The 12,353-nt window shown below is 50.8% G+C and overlaps 1 protein-coding gene across 1 annotated transcript in view; it reads right to left on the bottom strand.

Moving 5' to 3' along the window:
- Positions 1-12,353, bottom strand: part of BCAR1 (BCAR1 scaffold protein, Cas family member) — a gene marked incomplete at its 5' end in the record, with an annotated part of 34,073 nt that overhangs the window by 5,188 nt on the left and 16,532 nt on the right. Inside the window, 2 exon segments of the mRNA XM_084756660.1 lie at positions 69-230; positions 4,964-5,596. Coding sequence (XP_084612786.1) covers positions 69-230; positions 4,964-5,596 — 795 coding nt within the window.

Raw genomic sequence — 12,353 nt, 5'->3', positions numbered from 1 at the left:
TAAGAAAATGCAGCCCACAGAGCAAGGCCCAGTCCCTGCCCTCCCCACCTCTGATGCCCAACACTTACCTCCTGGCCATACTGGCTGGGAAGGAGTCCTCGAACAGGGGGCACATCATAGATGTCCTGGGGACCTGGAGCCAGCAGGTGGCGTGGGGTGTCATACTCGTCCTGCTCTGTCTGGGAGGCCTCGTATACATAGCCCTGTCCTACTCGGGTAGGAACCACCACCTAAGAACAAAGAGCTGACTGCACCACTGGCCCTTGAAGCTAGCCCCTATGATGCACCCACAGGCCCACAGGAAACTCCTCTGAGAGGTGGGTGACACACACAGATAGTGATGGGGCTCTCTGTAAGGGTGGGCTTGGAGGCATAACATTTCATCCCCCGTGTGCTTCCTTTCTGGAGTAAAATGCAGAAATAATTAGACCCCTAGGTTTTGTTTAGAGTTGTCTGGTTATGGGCCATGACACCTGTCTCTACAGCTGGATGCCCCAGGAGAGTCCACAGAATTGGGTGCAAGCATGGCTGTACACAGGTGACAAAATGGAAGAGGAAGAGTAAAAGGCCTGGCCCCAGAGGCAGTAGACAAGGGGCCAGTCTGCACTGCGGTCCTGAGCACAGCAGGACCACAGGCCACATGTAAGGTCTCCTGTGTCACTCCTGTTGACACCTCTTAGCTACCCTGCCTCACACAGTTCTGCTAAGCAAGAGAATGACCAGAACGCCATCACCTCCAGACTCCGGAGGCAGAGGGAAGTAGCCTGCAAAGGCAGCAAGTAACCCTCCCTTGCCCACATCATAGCTCAGTGGGACTCCTGGGCATACAATGACCTCAGAGGTAACTCCTGAGAAGTTCACAGGGCTAGGATGTAAGGTCAGCTACATAGCAAAGGAATTCTAACTGGAAGCACAATCCCATGCTCTCTGACTCCCACCGATAGCTGCCCTGCCCACCTGAAGGTTAAGGCCTCAGAGGGAGCCGCTGGTCAAGAGCGAGCAAGCCACTTCCTCCCCAGGGCCCTGACCCTGGATCCATGGCAGTGGGCCACAGCAGGAAAGCTGTGGCTCTACATGAGAGTAGGCAGGGGTCGGGGTGTGCTCTGGGATGCTCATATTCTAACCCCTAGACCATGCTGTCCCCTTAACAGCAGCACTCAGCCTGGGAGGGATGGAAGCGTGCCAGGCAGCCTCCCCTCTACAAGATTCTCCAGCCAGGCTCAGGGTGACCTCCCCCATGGGGCTCCCTGTTCAGCCTTCTTCACAGAAAGGCCTTTTGTTTTCTAATCAAAGGGGATGTCTGGGACAGGGTTGACTCAGGGCCTCCACACACATACCCTGCCTCCTTCAGGCTCAGCACCCTAGAACTCAACCCAAGCGTCAACAGGCATGCACCAGTGCCATGCCTCACTCCCCCACCCCCCGCAGGACACAGGGGCACTCAGCAGACACAGACCTGACAACCTCCTAGGCAGTACATTTGAGCTAGGCAGTTGACACTCAGGCCAGCTGGGCCTTCTGAGCTGCTCCTGGCAGGCCGCCTGGCAGGCTGGTGTGTGCCACTGGAGCAGCTTCAGGGTCTCCTCTGTGGGGTGTCCCCACCCACCAATAATAGTGCCTGGGGGCAGAGTTGCAGCTGCCTCTCCAGACGCATCTCCCTGCTCAGGCCCCAGACTTGAGTCTCCTCCAAGGCTATTTTTAGATGTTGGAACCTGCCCATGGCAACACAGACTGGAGCTAGAGGGACGTGGCAGGTTAGAGAAGCCTGTGGCAAGGCCTGAGGCTTCTCTAGGCCCAAAGCCTCCTAGGTGGGAATTCAAACCCCAAAGGGGCAGACAGTGTATCCCTCAGACAGAGGCACTCCAGGCCTCAGTATAGAGAGCACCTCTGCCTTGTTAGCACCCATCCAGGCCTCATGTAGATAGGGCTGCAAGCACAGGTCAGAGGGTCTCACTATCAGAACTGTAGTGCTAGGTCCTAAGGCTAAAGGGCAGCTCCCATTCCTACACCTCAGTCAGGTGACAATAAGCAGCCATATTGGCTAGCAAATGTTTCTCTACTGCTCTATAGAGAAAGCAGGGGAAAAGAGAAGCTCATTAGGGACACGGACTCATCAGAGAGCTGTTGAGCCCTGCTAATCACAGGCTATACTGTTTTGCACCTGATGCCCCATTAGCAGGTCCTGGAGGGAGAGAGAGTCAGAGACACAGACACACACGTTAAGCTGTGCTGGAGAAGGCTATTTTTCTCTCTGCTCTTTACCTCCCTGCAAGTCTGAAGGAAAAAGAGATTGAATCCAGAAGCATAACCCAGCTAGTCAGTCCTTAATGGGGCTGAAACTTCCAGAGCAGGCCAGGCTCTACAGGGACCAAGGCAGAGGTCCAAGCAGCAGTTAGGCAGGAGGAACAAAGCCGAGGAGTCCCTCTGGGCTGTTCATTCTGTGTTGGGGCCCCACCCCTCCAGACAGCTTGGCTGCTTAGCTCCCCTCCTGTAAAATGGACATCTTGCTAGCCTAGGCCAGCTGCTGGCTTAGTTGTTCACAATCTAGCCCTCCTCCCATAGAGAAGCTGCCTTTTTCTCCTCTGGGAACGGAGTACCACAGGATTATCATCGGGCCAAGACAGGTGCCTATCTCACCGCCTTTACTGGCCACAAGTGCTGCTTCCCTGACAAACACACCTTAGTTCACACGTCCCCCCCACGCCCGCAAGCTGTACTTCCTGACCCAGAAATGCTCCTTCGGAAGTGGCCTTGCTCAGGTAGATGTCTCCTCTACATGTTTAGAGCCTCTGGACGCTGGACCACTCTTCCAGGGGTGCGAGCTCCCCTGGCCCTACCCTCATCAGTTTTTCCCACTGATACTACAAGCTGCAGTACTATCTCAGTCCCTGGAACAAGAGGTCTTAGTTTTGGAGGATTTTGTTTGTTTGTCTTTGGGTTTTTGTTTTGTTTTGTTTTGGTTTTTCAAGATAGTTTCTCTGTGTAATAGCCCTGGCTGCCCTGGAACTCTCTTTGAAGCCAGCCTGATCTACAGAGGGAATTCCAGGACAGCGGAGGCTACAGAGAAACCTTACCTCAAAAACAACAAGGAAAATGTTTTAAAAATAGGTGGGAGTGGGGGCCCTAGAGAAATGGTTCAGAGGTTGAAAGTGCTTGTTGCTGTGGCAGAGGACCCAGATTTGGTTCCCACATCAGCAATTTATAATTCCTGTAACTTTTCAATCTTCTTTTGGCCTCCATGGGCTGTTTCTACCAAGGCCTCTGGGGCACCTGTCTAGCCATTAAGGCCTTCTAGGGAAGAACAGATGAAGGCATGGAGCAGATGTGGGGAGCTGGGCATGGCAACTCTAGCCGCAACATCTGGAGGACAGGCCCAGGAGCTCCACTCCTCAGTTTTGTTGTTGTTGTTGTGTTTGTTTTTTCGAGACAGGGTTTCTCTGTGTGGCCCTGGTTGTCCTGGAACTCGGTTTGTAGATCAGGCTGTCCTGGAACTCACAGAGATTTGCCTGTCTCTGCTTCCTGAGTATTGGGATTAAAGGTGTGCACCACCACGCCTGGCCCATTCCCTAGTTCTTAAAGGCCTCTGGTACAGGAAAACAGGCCAACACAAACGTAAGAAGTGCTTCTTGATTTGGTATGAAGCCAAGGGCCTCTCCTACGTCAGTCCTGCTTATGTAATGAGCATAGGGGCAAAAGGTTGCAGGGGGAACTAGGACCTAGACACAGCCTGGAGCCTTTGCAAAGGTCCTGGCTCACAGTGACGGAATTGGTCAGAACGACTCCTGAAGGCCTATGGGAGCCCCTGAGCACAAGGTAGCTTCCCTTACCATCATGGGGCCCGTGAGGGCTAGATCTGTCAGAGGCCTGCTGCTTCTACCTTAGGGAAGACCCTCTAAGTGGCACACACCGGACAGAGCTCATAGCCTAGCCTCCCAGGCAGCTGGGTGAGGCAAAGGTCAACATGCAACATAAATAACCTCCAAGAAAGTGCTTTAGGAAACCTGTAGTCTCTTTTGTCCCCTCCTCCTCTTCCTGTTGGCCTGAAGGCAGACCAAATGGTTGGATCTCAAGCAGCCCCATGTTGATCCTGGCCTGATCACCTCTAGATGCAATTTGTTTTGTTTTTTTTTTTTGAGACAGGGTTTCTCTGTTTTGCAGAGCCCTGGCTGTCCTGGACTCTCTTTGTAGACCAGGCTGGCCTTGAACTAACAGAGATGTGCTTGCTTCTCTGCCTCCCAAGTCCTGGCATGCACCACCACACCTGGCCTCTAGATGCAATTTGTAAGAGACATGCTGCTCTTCTCTTCCCCCTCCTTGCCCCAAGACAGAGTTTCTCTGTGTAGCCTTGGCTATCTTGGACTCGATTTTGTACACCAGGCTGGCCTTGAACTCACAGAGCTCCATCTGCCTCTGCCTCAACATCTGGAGGACAGGCCCAGGAACTGAGTGCTGAGAGTAAAGGTGTGCGCCACCACGCCTGGCTCGCTCTTCTCGTTTCTCCCGTGTTGTCACCCTTACAACCACCCTTTCCTGCCCCACAGGCTTTATGTCCTGCAGTACTTTCCATTTGTGCCAGCATAAACAGACTTCAACATGGGGGGGGTGTGTGTGTCAGGTTCCTTCTACTCTAAACTCTTCACCTTCAGCTTGGGTATCAGGCCCCTGAGACTGCCCCTGGCCTGCTGCTCTGGCTTTTCCTGATCTCCAGGAACACAGGTCACTCCTCCATACCTCTAGACCCAGCACAGGCTGTTACCTGTGGTTAACACTCTCCAATTCAGGGCAGCCTCCATGGACAGCTCAATGTCCCTTACACACCCACCTGCACAGATAAATGGATGCATTTATCCAGATACCTCCCTCCTTGAGCTCTGACCATATACACAGTGACACTGCACTGTGGGTACTCTGGTGGTCAGGGCCTAGGCTAACCCCATGGGGTTTCACAGCAAGTTGGCCTTACCTTTGCTGGTGGCTTTGTTCCTTCCCATGTGCGGGTGTCCAAAGATGGAGGGACTTGGTAGATGTCATGCCCCATGCCAGCGGAAGGTGGCACCTGGTAAATGTCCTGGGCTGGACTTCCAGGCCCGGGGGGTACCTGGTAAAGGTCTGCGGCTGGGCTGGGAAATGAGTGATGAGGTGTTTGCTTTGAGAATGTGGATGTCTGTTTGGCTGGGGGTGACTGGAACTGTGGGTTGGCCCCAGGGGCTTGGTAGAGACTTTGCTGAGCCTTGCTGGGAGTGGGTACCAGGTACACGTTGTCGGGTGGGGGCTGGTAGGCAGTGGGGAGCATGGAACTATACTGGGAAGCTGGGGGTACGGGGGCATGGACACCCTGGGGGAGGCTGGGCTGGGGCTGGGGTGGGGTGGCAGGTGGGCCTGGTCCAGGCCCTGCTGGCTTCTTGTCATACATGCCAACCAGGATCTTGAGGCGGTTACCAGGCACAATGCCCTGGCGCCCATGCAGCGAGCAGAGCCACCAGCCATCCAGGCCTTGTGTGTCCCTCTCCAGCACTGTCATGATGTCACCCTTTCGGAAGGAGAGCTCATCTGGAGATTCAGCTACGTTGTCGTAGAGGGCTTTAGCCAGCACATTCTGGAGAGAGAAGAGACAGGCGGACATGTAGGCAGGAGGACGGCCACAAGCCTCACCTAGCTCCCAGTCCATATTCAGTAAGACTGAGTGAGTGACTCATGGCAACAGCGGAGGGCCTTTGCTCTCATTGTCTCTGCTCATCCCCCGGCAGCAGAGTGGAACTGACCCCAGTGTATCTTTCCACTGAGCTGGGGCCCCTCAAATACTTGCTGACAGCAGCTGCTATCGGCTGCCACCAACACTTCAGAGATGGCTCTCAAAGTGTTACTAGAAATCGCTTCTAAGGCTGTAGAGAGGGCTCAGCAATTAGGAGGGAGCTTCCTGCTGCCGGAGAGGAGCTGAATTTGTGTCCAGCACTGATAGCAGCTGGCTCACAACCCAGATCCGGGAGATGCAATGCTCTCTTCTGGACTCTGTAGGTGCCTGAACTCACTTGTGCATGTATGCAGACACATACACACCACACATGTGTTTATAAAATAATGAAATAAAATCTTTTAAAGATTCCTGAAGTCACGTGACAGTCTGTAGCAGAAAAGTCTAATGACTATGGCAATACAGCCACTAGGTTACCACTAGGTTAGCCGCAATAGAGAAACTCATTTGACAAAACCACAATTTTTTTATTTTTAGTTTTTCAAGACAGGGTTTCTGTGTAGCCTTGGCCATCCTAAAACTCACTTGTAGACATCAAACTGGTCTCAAACTCAGAGATCTGTCTGCCTCTGCTTCCAGAGTTGCTGGGATTAAAGGTGTGTGCTACCATTGCCCAGTAACAACAGTTTCTTAAGATAAAAACACCGTGTGTGTGTGTGTGTGTGTGTGTGTATGTGTGTGTGTGTGAAGGGGTTGGCATTTTCCCAAGTTCATCTACCAAAAAGCCAGTAATTATGGAGAAACTTCAAATGTGTCCCTTAAGTTGAGAAGTAAGGTGTCTTCCCACTCTAGCTCCAAGGCTCAGACCCTGTGTCCAGGGCACTGCAGTTGTCCTAGAGTGAGACAATGATGGGGCAGGGAGGAATGCACACCTCACAGGGGACAAATGCTCACTGTCTGCAGATCACACGATCATCTTTGTAAGTGTTCCAATGAGAGGAATCAGCAACAGATGAAAATGTCACAGCAAACAGAGAACAAGAGAAGTTACCTGTGAGCTTACTACACACACCCCTTGCTCAAGACTGGAGAGGACAAAATGTTTTTACTCAAGTAAAAACTTGAACAGAAGGAAAATGCACCAAGTGCCGGGTGGGATGACCTAACACTGTACAACATTCATTTGTCCACACTTTCTTAGCACAGCAGCTTGCTCTTCCTCCACAGTATGTTTCTGTGGTTTCAGTTATCTGTGGCCAACCATGGCCCAAAAATATTAAATGAAAAATTCCAGAAATAATTGATAAGGTTTCAGTTACAGGCCATTCTGAAAAGTACAATGAACTCTCTTGCTACTGTGCTCCACCACTCCAGGGCCAGTGCATCCATCCTGTATGTGTTCAAATAAGCTCTATTGGAATGCCCCCCAAACACATGGGCAGCAATTCTTATATAGTCCAAATTCACCAAAGAGAAGCTATAAAGGTGCTTCTATTAAGTGAAAAGGTGAAAATTAGTAATTTATTCTTTGTGAGGGACGAATCACTTAACTTTTATTACAATTATTGCAATTGTTATATTATTTTTATTAATCTCTTACCACACCACATTTATAAATAAACTATTACAGATAAAAGCCAGGGATGGCACTCGGGAGGCAGAGGCAGGTGGATGGCTGTGAGTTCGAGGCCAGCCTGGTCTACAAAGCGAGTCCAGGACAGCCAACGCTACACAGAGAAACTCTGTCTCAAAAAACCAAAACAAAAAACCAGGGATGGCAGTGCACTCCTTTAATCCCAGCACTCAGGAGGCAGAAGCAGTAGGCAGAGGCCAGCCTGGTCTACATAGGGAGTTCCAGGCCAACCAGGGATACATAGTAAGACCATGTCTCAGACAAAAAGAAACAAACAAACAGAAAAAAAAAACCCTATTATAGACAAACACATACCTGGAAAAAAAAAACCACAGTATACAGTGTTCAAAACTAATCTGTGGTTTGGGGCATTCTTTGGGAGTCTTGAAAAGCACTCTAGAGACCGAGGGGACAATAATGTGAACTCAGTATAATTTAACAGTGGATCAGAATAATTCATTATGATCAAAGTGCTCTAGGGCTTTTTAAATGTCTTTTTTTTCTCTCTCTCTCTCTCTTTTGAGACAGAGTTTCTCTGTGTTAGCCTTGGCTGTCCTGGACTCGTTTTGTAGACCAAGCTGGCCTCGAACTCACAGTGATCCGCTTGCCTCTGTGTCATGAGTGCTGGAATTACAGGCGTGCACCACCTCACCCAGCTTAATTTCATCTTTGAGGAATTCTTTTAGAATGAAGTGGATTAACAGAGGCCAGTAAAAGAACAAGCCACTTTTTTTCTTTTTTTCCTTTTTTGTTTTTCGAGACAGGGTTTTTCTATGTAGCTTAGGCTGTCCTGGATTCTCTTTGTAGACCAGGCTGGCCTTGAACTCACAGAGATCCACCTGCCTCTGCCTCCCAATTGCTGGAATTAAAGTCATGTGCCACCATGCTTGGCAAAACAAGCCATTTATAAAAGGCACAAGGCATTCCTTCCTTGCTATGAGGACAACTGTAAGCAGGGATGGGGCAGGACAAGGGCTGGAAAGCAATGGGGAAAGGGTACAACCACACAGCAGGCAAAGGTAGGAAACTCACTGTAGGAAAGCAGCAAATGTAGACACTGACCTGGCATTACTGACCACCAATCAGAAATCAAACACAAAAGGCCTACTGCTATGGCAAGAAAAGTTACTAGGAATTTGGGAGAGTTCATACAATTAAAAAGGAAAAGACAGTATCAACAGAAAACCTACAATATATAGAGGTGGCCCAAGGGAAATCAAATGGCCAAGACCTGCTGATGGAATGCCCAGAGTCCATCAATAGAGACACAGAGGGATCATGCCATAGTGCCCTTCAGGTGTCCTGGTATTCAGTGAAGTGCTGCAGGCAGGAGTAGTATTCCCAAGTTTTACTGCTCTCAGGAGTACTCAGCACCAGGGTGCTTGCCTGTCACATGAGGCCCACCTGTGTTGACCATGGGGCAATGAGGAGGTAAAGGTGAGGTGAGTCAGACCTGCCATCTGGAGTTAGAGTAAGAGACAGATGTGCTACGGCCCAGAACTTTAAAGCTATAAGCACCTACAAAGCAATACCCTTTAAATGTCAATGACAATTATCCCGGACAGATCCCAGACATTCTACTAACGTGAGTGCTTCTGGGGCTTGAGGGAGAAGCAACAGGAAAAACAAGGGCATTAAGCAAAGGGACAGCAGCACCTCCCACCTTTACTGTCACAGCTACAAGAAATGGGTACTACTATGGCCTTTCTACATCAGGGGACACACACACACACACACAAGAAATGGGTACTACTATGGCCTTTCTACATCAGGGGACACACATACACACACACACACACACACAAGAAATGGGTACTACTATGGCCATTCTACATCAGGAGACACACACACACACACACACACACACACACACACACACACACACACACACACACACACCAGAAACCTGCATTTGGTGTGGCCTAGGAGCCAAGTAACCTGTGCTGGGGCTATGTGACTTGAGACAGAAGGGCAACAGTATAGGAGACATGAAGAAGGCATAAGAACCAAATGGGGAGGCTCCAACACTGCCACTGTAACTTGAGCAATCCTGTTACTGCCTCCTTGCCCAGGAACTGGGCTTAGAGACTGCAGAGGGCAGGAGCAAGGAAGGAGCCCGGACTGGGCGTGGCTGGGAGATCTTCTGTGCTAGAACAGCAGAAGACCGTCTGTCTCAGCAGAGGCTGACAGAGACCCATTGGGCACTCAAGAAGGTCAGGTGCACGCTCTGGCCTCCAGCCAAACATCAATTCTGGGTGACTTACAAGGTCCCTCCTAAGTCTGAGGACACAGAGAAATCTAGACTGGAAGTGGGACCTGGGCTCTGGCTACTTGCTGTGTGGCCTTGCCTACTTAAGACCCACAAAGTAAAACCATCCTCTGGCCAAGCTGGTGGTACACAACCTGCAATCAAACCAACCTACAACAAAACCAACCACCATGCCCTGGACCTCAACTCCTTCAGGGAACCAATTAGGAGCTGGAATGGAATTCCAGACAGCAGGAAGGGCCATGCGCCTGGACAGAAATCCAAAGTGGGAAGCCAGGCTCTGAGGCAGAGGTGTCCCAGAGGGCTACCTCTGAGCTGTCTCTCAGGCCCTGCCGCACTGACAGGTAAGGAGCATTGGATGGAGGAGGGCCCTAGGAGTCACTAGCTGGTAGCCACTGCTCCAAGATAGCTTGGAGTCTCCAGACCCAGAAAAGGCAGGGGCAGAGGAGCTAGGGAGGCAAAAAGAACAAGGCGTAGGAAGGAGCCAGGCAAGCAGGCAGCCTACGGAGGGCAGAGTCCCTGAAACTGCCACAGCCCCCGAACTCTGCTCACACCAGTTACAGAAGAATTAAAGTGCACGGAATAAGCTGGGCATAGAGTAGTTCAGCACTCAGGAAGCTGAGACAGGAGGATTCTTAGAGTTAAGTCACTTTGGTCCACAATAAAATGTCATTTGAAAATTCAAAATAAGGTGTCAGAATACTACTGAAAATATTCCAGACAACAGAAGTAGATACTCTCTCTTCTTATTTACAGGATTTTTCAACTTGTATTTAATAAGCACTTCTTATTTTGAAGTTGATAAAAAGTATGTTTGAGGAGGAAATCAATCAAGACTAATTATGTATGAAAACATCATTAAAAAAAAAAATCTGGGCCAGGCGTGGCGGCACACACCTTTATCCCAGCACTTAAGAGGCAGAGGCAGGCTGATCTCTGTGAGTTCGAGGTCAGTCTGGTCTAACAAAGTGAGTCCAGGATAGTCAAGACTACAGAGAAACCCTGTCTTGAAAAAAAAAACACAGACACAGACACAGACACAGACAGACAGACAGACACACACACACACACACACACACATTCTGAATACTTTTTTTTTTTTAAGGAAAGAAAAGAATAACTTTTTCAGGAAAAGAAACTAGTGGGCCAACTCCCAGGCTGTGGGTGAGGCTGGAACAGAGGCGAGCAGACAGTTAGAGAGGCTCCTGGGGAACTACCTTACAGCCCACCAGGCTCACAGTCCCAAGCTGCAAACAAGAGGAGCAAATTTCCCAAATATGGTCTGCAGCCTGCCTCCAGGAATCACCAGGCCCACCCTCCCTCAGTGACCCCAGAACATCAAGCCGCCTGCCTGGGTCCCCCAGCCCCTGCCCTGGTGACCACAGGAAGTGCCAGCAGAGTGAGTCACAGGGAAATTCCCTCCAGTCAAGTCAAAGGCGGGTGGAAGTGTAGACAGAAGGGCCCCACGGCCGAGTCGCCTCACCTCCTATGATTGTTGCCCAGGGAAGCTCATAAAGAGGCCCCACTGGGTGGGTCTGGGAACACGGGAGAGAGCAAAAGCATGAAAGCTAGAAGGGTCTGCTGAGGAACTGCCCAGTCCAGGTGAGGCCACTTGGGGCTTCCAGCCTCCCAGAGGTGTGAGCTCTACCTAAAGCACACGCTCACTGAGCGCCGGCCAAGTTTGCCTTGGCCAAGTAGGGTTGTAACTGGACAGTTAAGAGCAGCTGCAGCCAGGCTGGGAAGCACCTCATGGCCTGGGCACGTGGCATCAAGAGCCTGGCACCAGGAGCTCCTCTGCCTGTGTCAGCTGGTGCTCTCTGGCCCAGAGCCCCTGCAGCAGCCTCTCTCCTGCCCAACCCAAGTCCTAAGCACTGCCAGTGCCTGCTCTATCGACTTTTTTAGCTGGCCAAGCAAAGGCCCTTTCAGCCTCTCTGCCTCCCTAGTTACTACTCAAGGCCACACTGCTCCTTCCTCCCCTCTCTCAAGTCACTAGACAACAACTCAGCCCCAGCCCAGGGCCTAGCTCTCACTCCCACTTATGTGTGACCCTGAGTAAAGTCCCTTCTCCCCTAGACCACCAGACTGTGGAAGCTAAGATGACACAGTTGGCTTCCTAAAGATAGTGTACACCTATGTGCTTAAAGCCAGGTCAGGACAAGGCTTACAACTGCAGTGGGGCAGAAAGACACCCAACAATATTTGCCATGTTCGGAGTGTGGCTCAGTGGTAAAACACTTGCCTGGCTTAAGTGAGGCTCATGAAAGTAATAATTTGTCAAGATAGGGAGAAAGTGGGGTACCAGAAATAATGAAGGACAAGACTTTGTGTATATGTGACTTCCCCAAGGAAGTAATACTGTAGCTGACTGACTAAGCGCACGGGGCAGGGCAAGGGTAGGAGTCAAGATGCTGGAGCAGGAGCAAGGATAAAGGGAGACTTCTGTGACCCCAGAGTGGCAGGCAGGCAGGGGCTAATTACTGTAGGATTCCACACACTATCCTTCTATCACCCCAGGGCCAATAAATACCATCCAAACAATGGCTTTCCACAGCCAAATAAGCCTGGCTGGGTACAAGCCCACAGCAGCCTGGGCATTCCTGCTGTGGGCATGCTTTCAGCCCCCTAGCAGCCTCCCATGGGACTCTGTATTGGGAAGATCACAGGGACTCTGACATTACTCAAAGCGGAGAAGCAGTCAGCCTCCTGAGCCCATTTTTTCCAGTCTCCCTCAGCTGGACAGCTGTATGGCCCATGATATG

The sequence above is a fragment of the Acomys minous genome, assembly GCF_964271855.1.
Source record: "Acomys minous genome assembly, chromosome: 14".
Classification (NCBI taxonomy): domain Eukaryota; kingdom Metazoa; phylum Chordata; class Mammalia; order Rodentia; family Muridae; genus Acomys; species Acomys minous.
The sequence above is the reverse complement of the archived record's forward strand: the minus strand, read 5'-3'. Positions and strand labels throughout refer to the sequence as shown.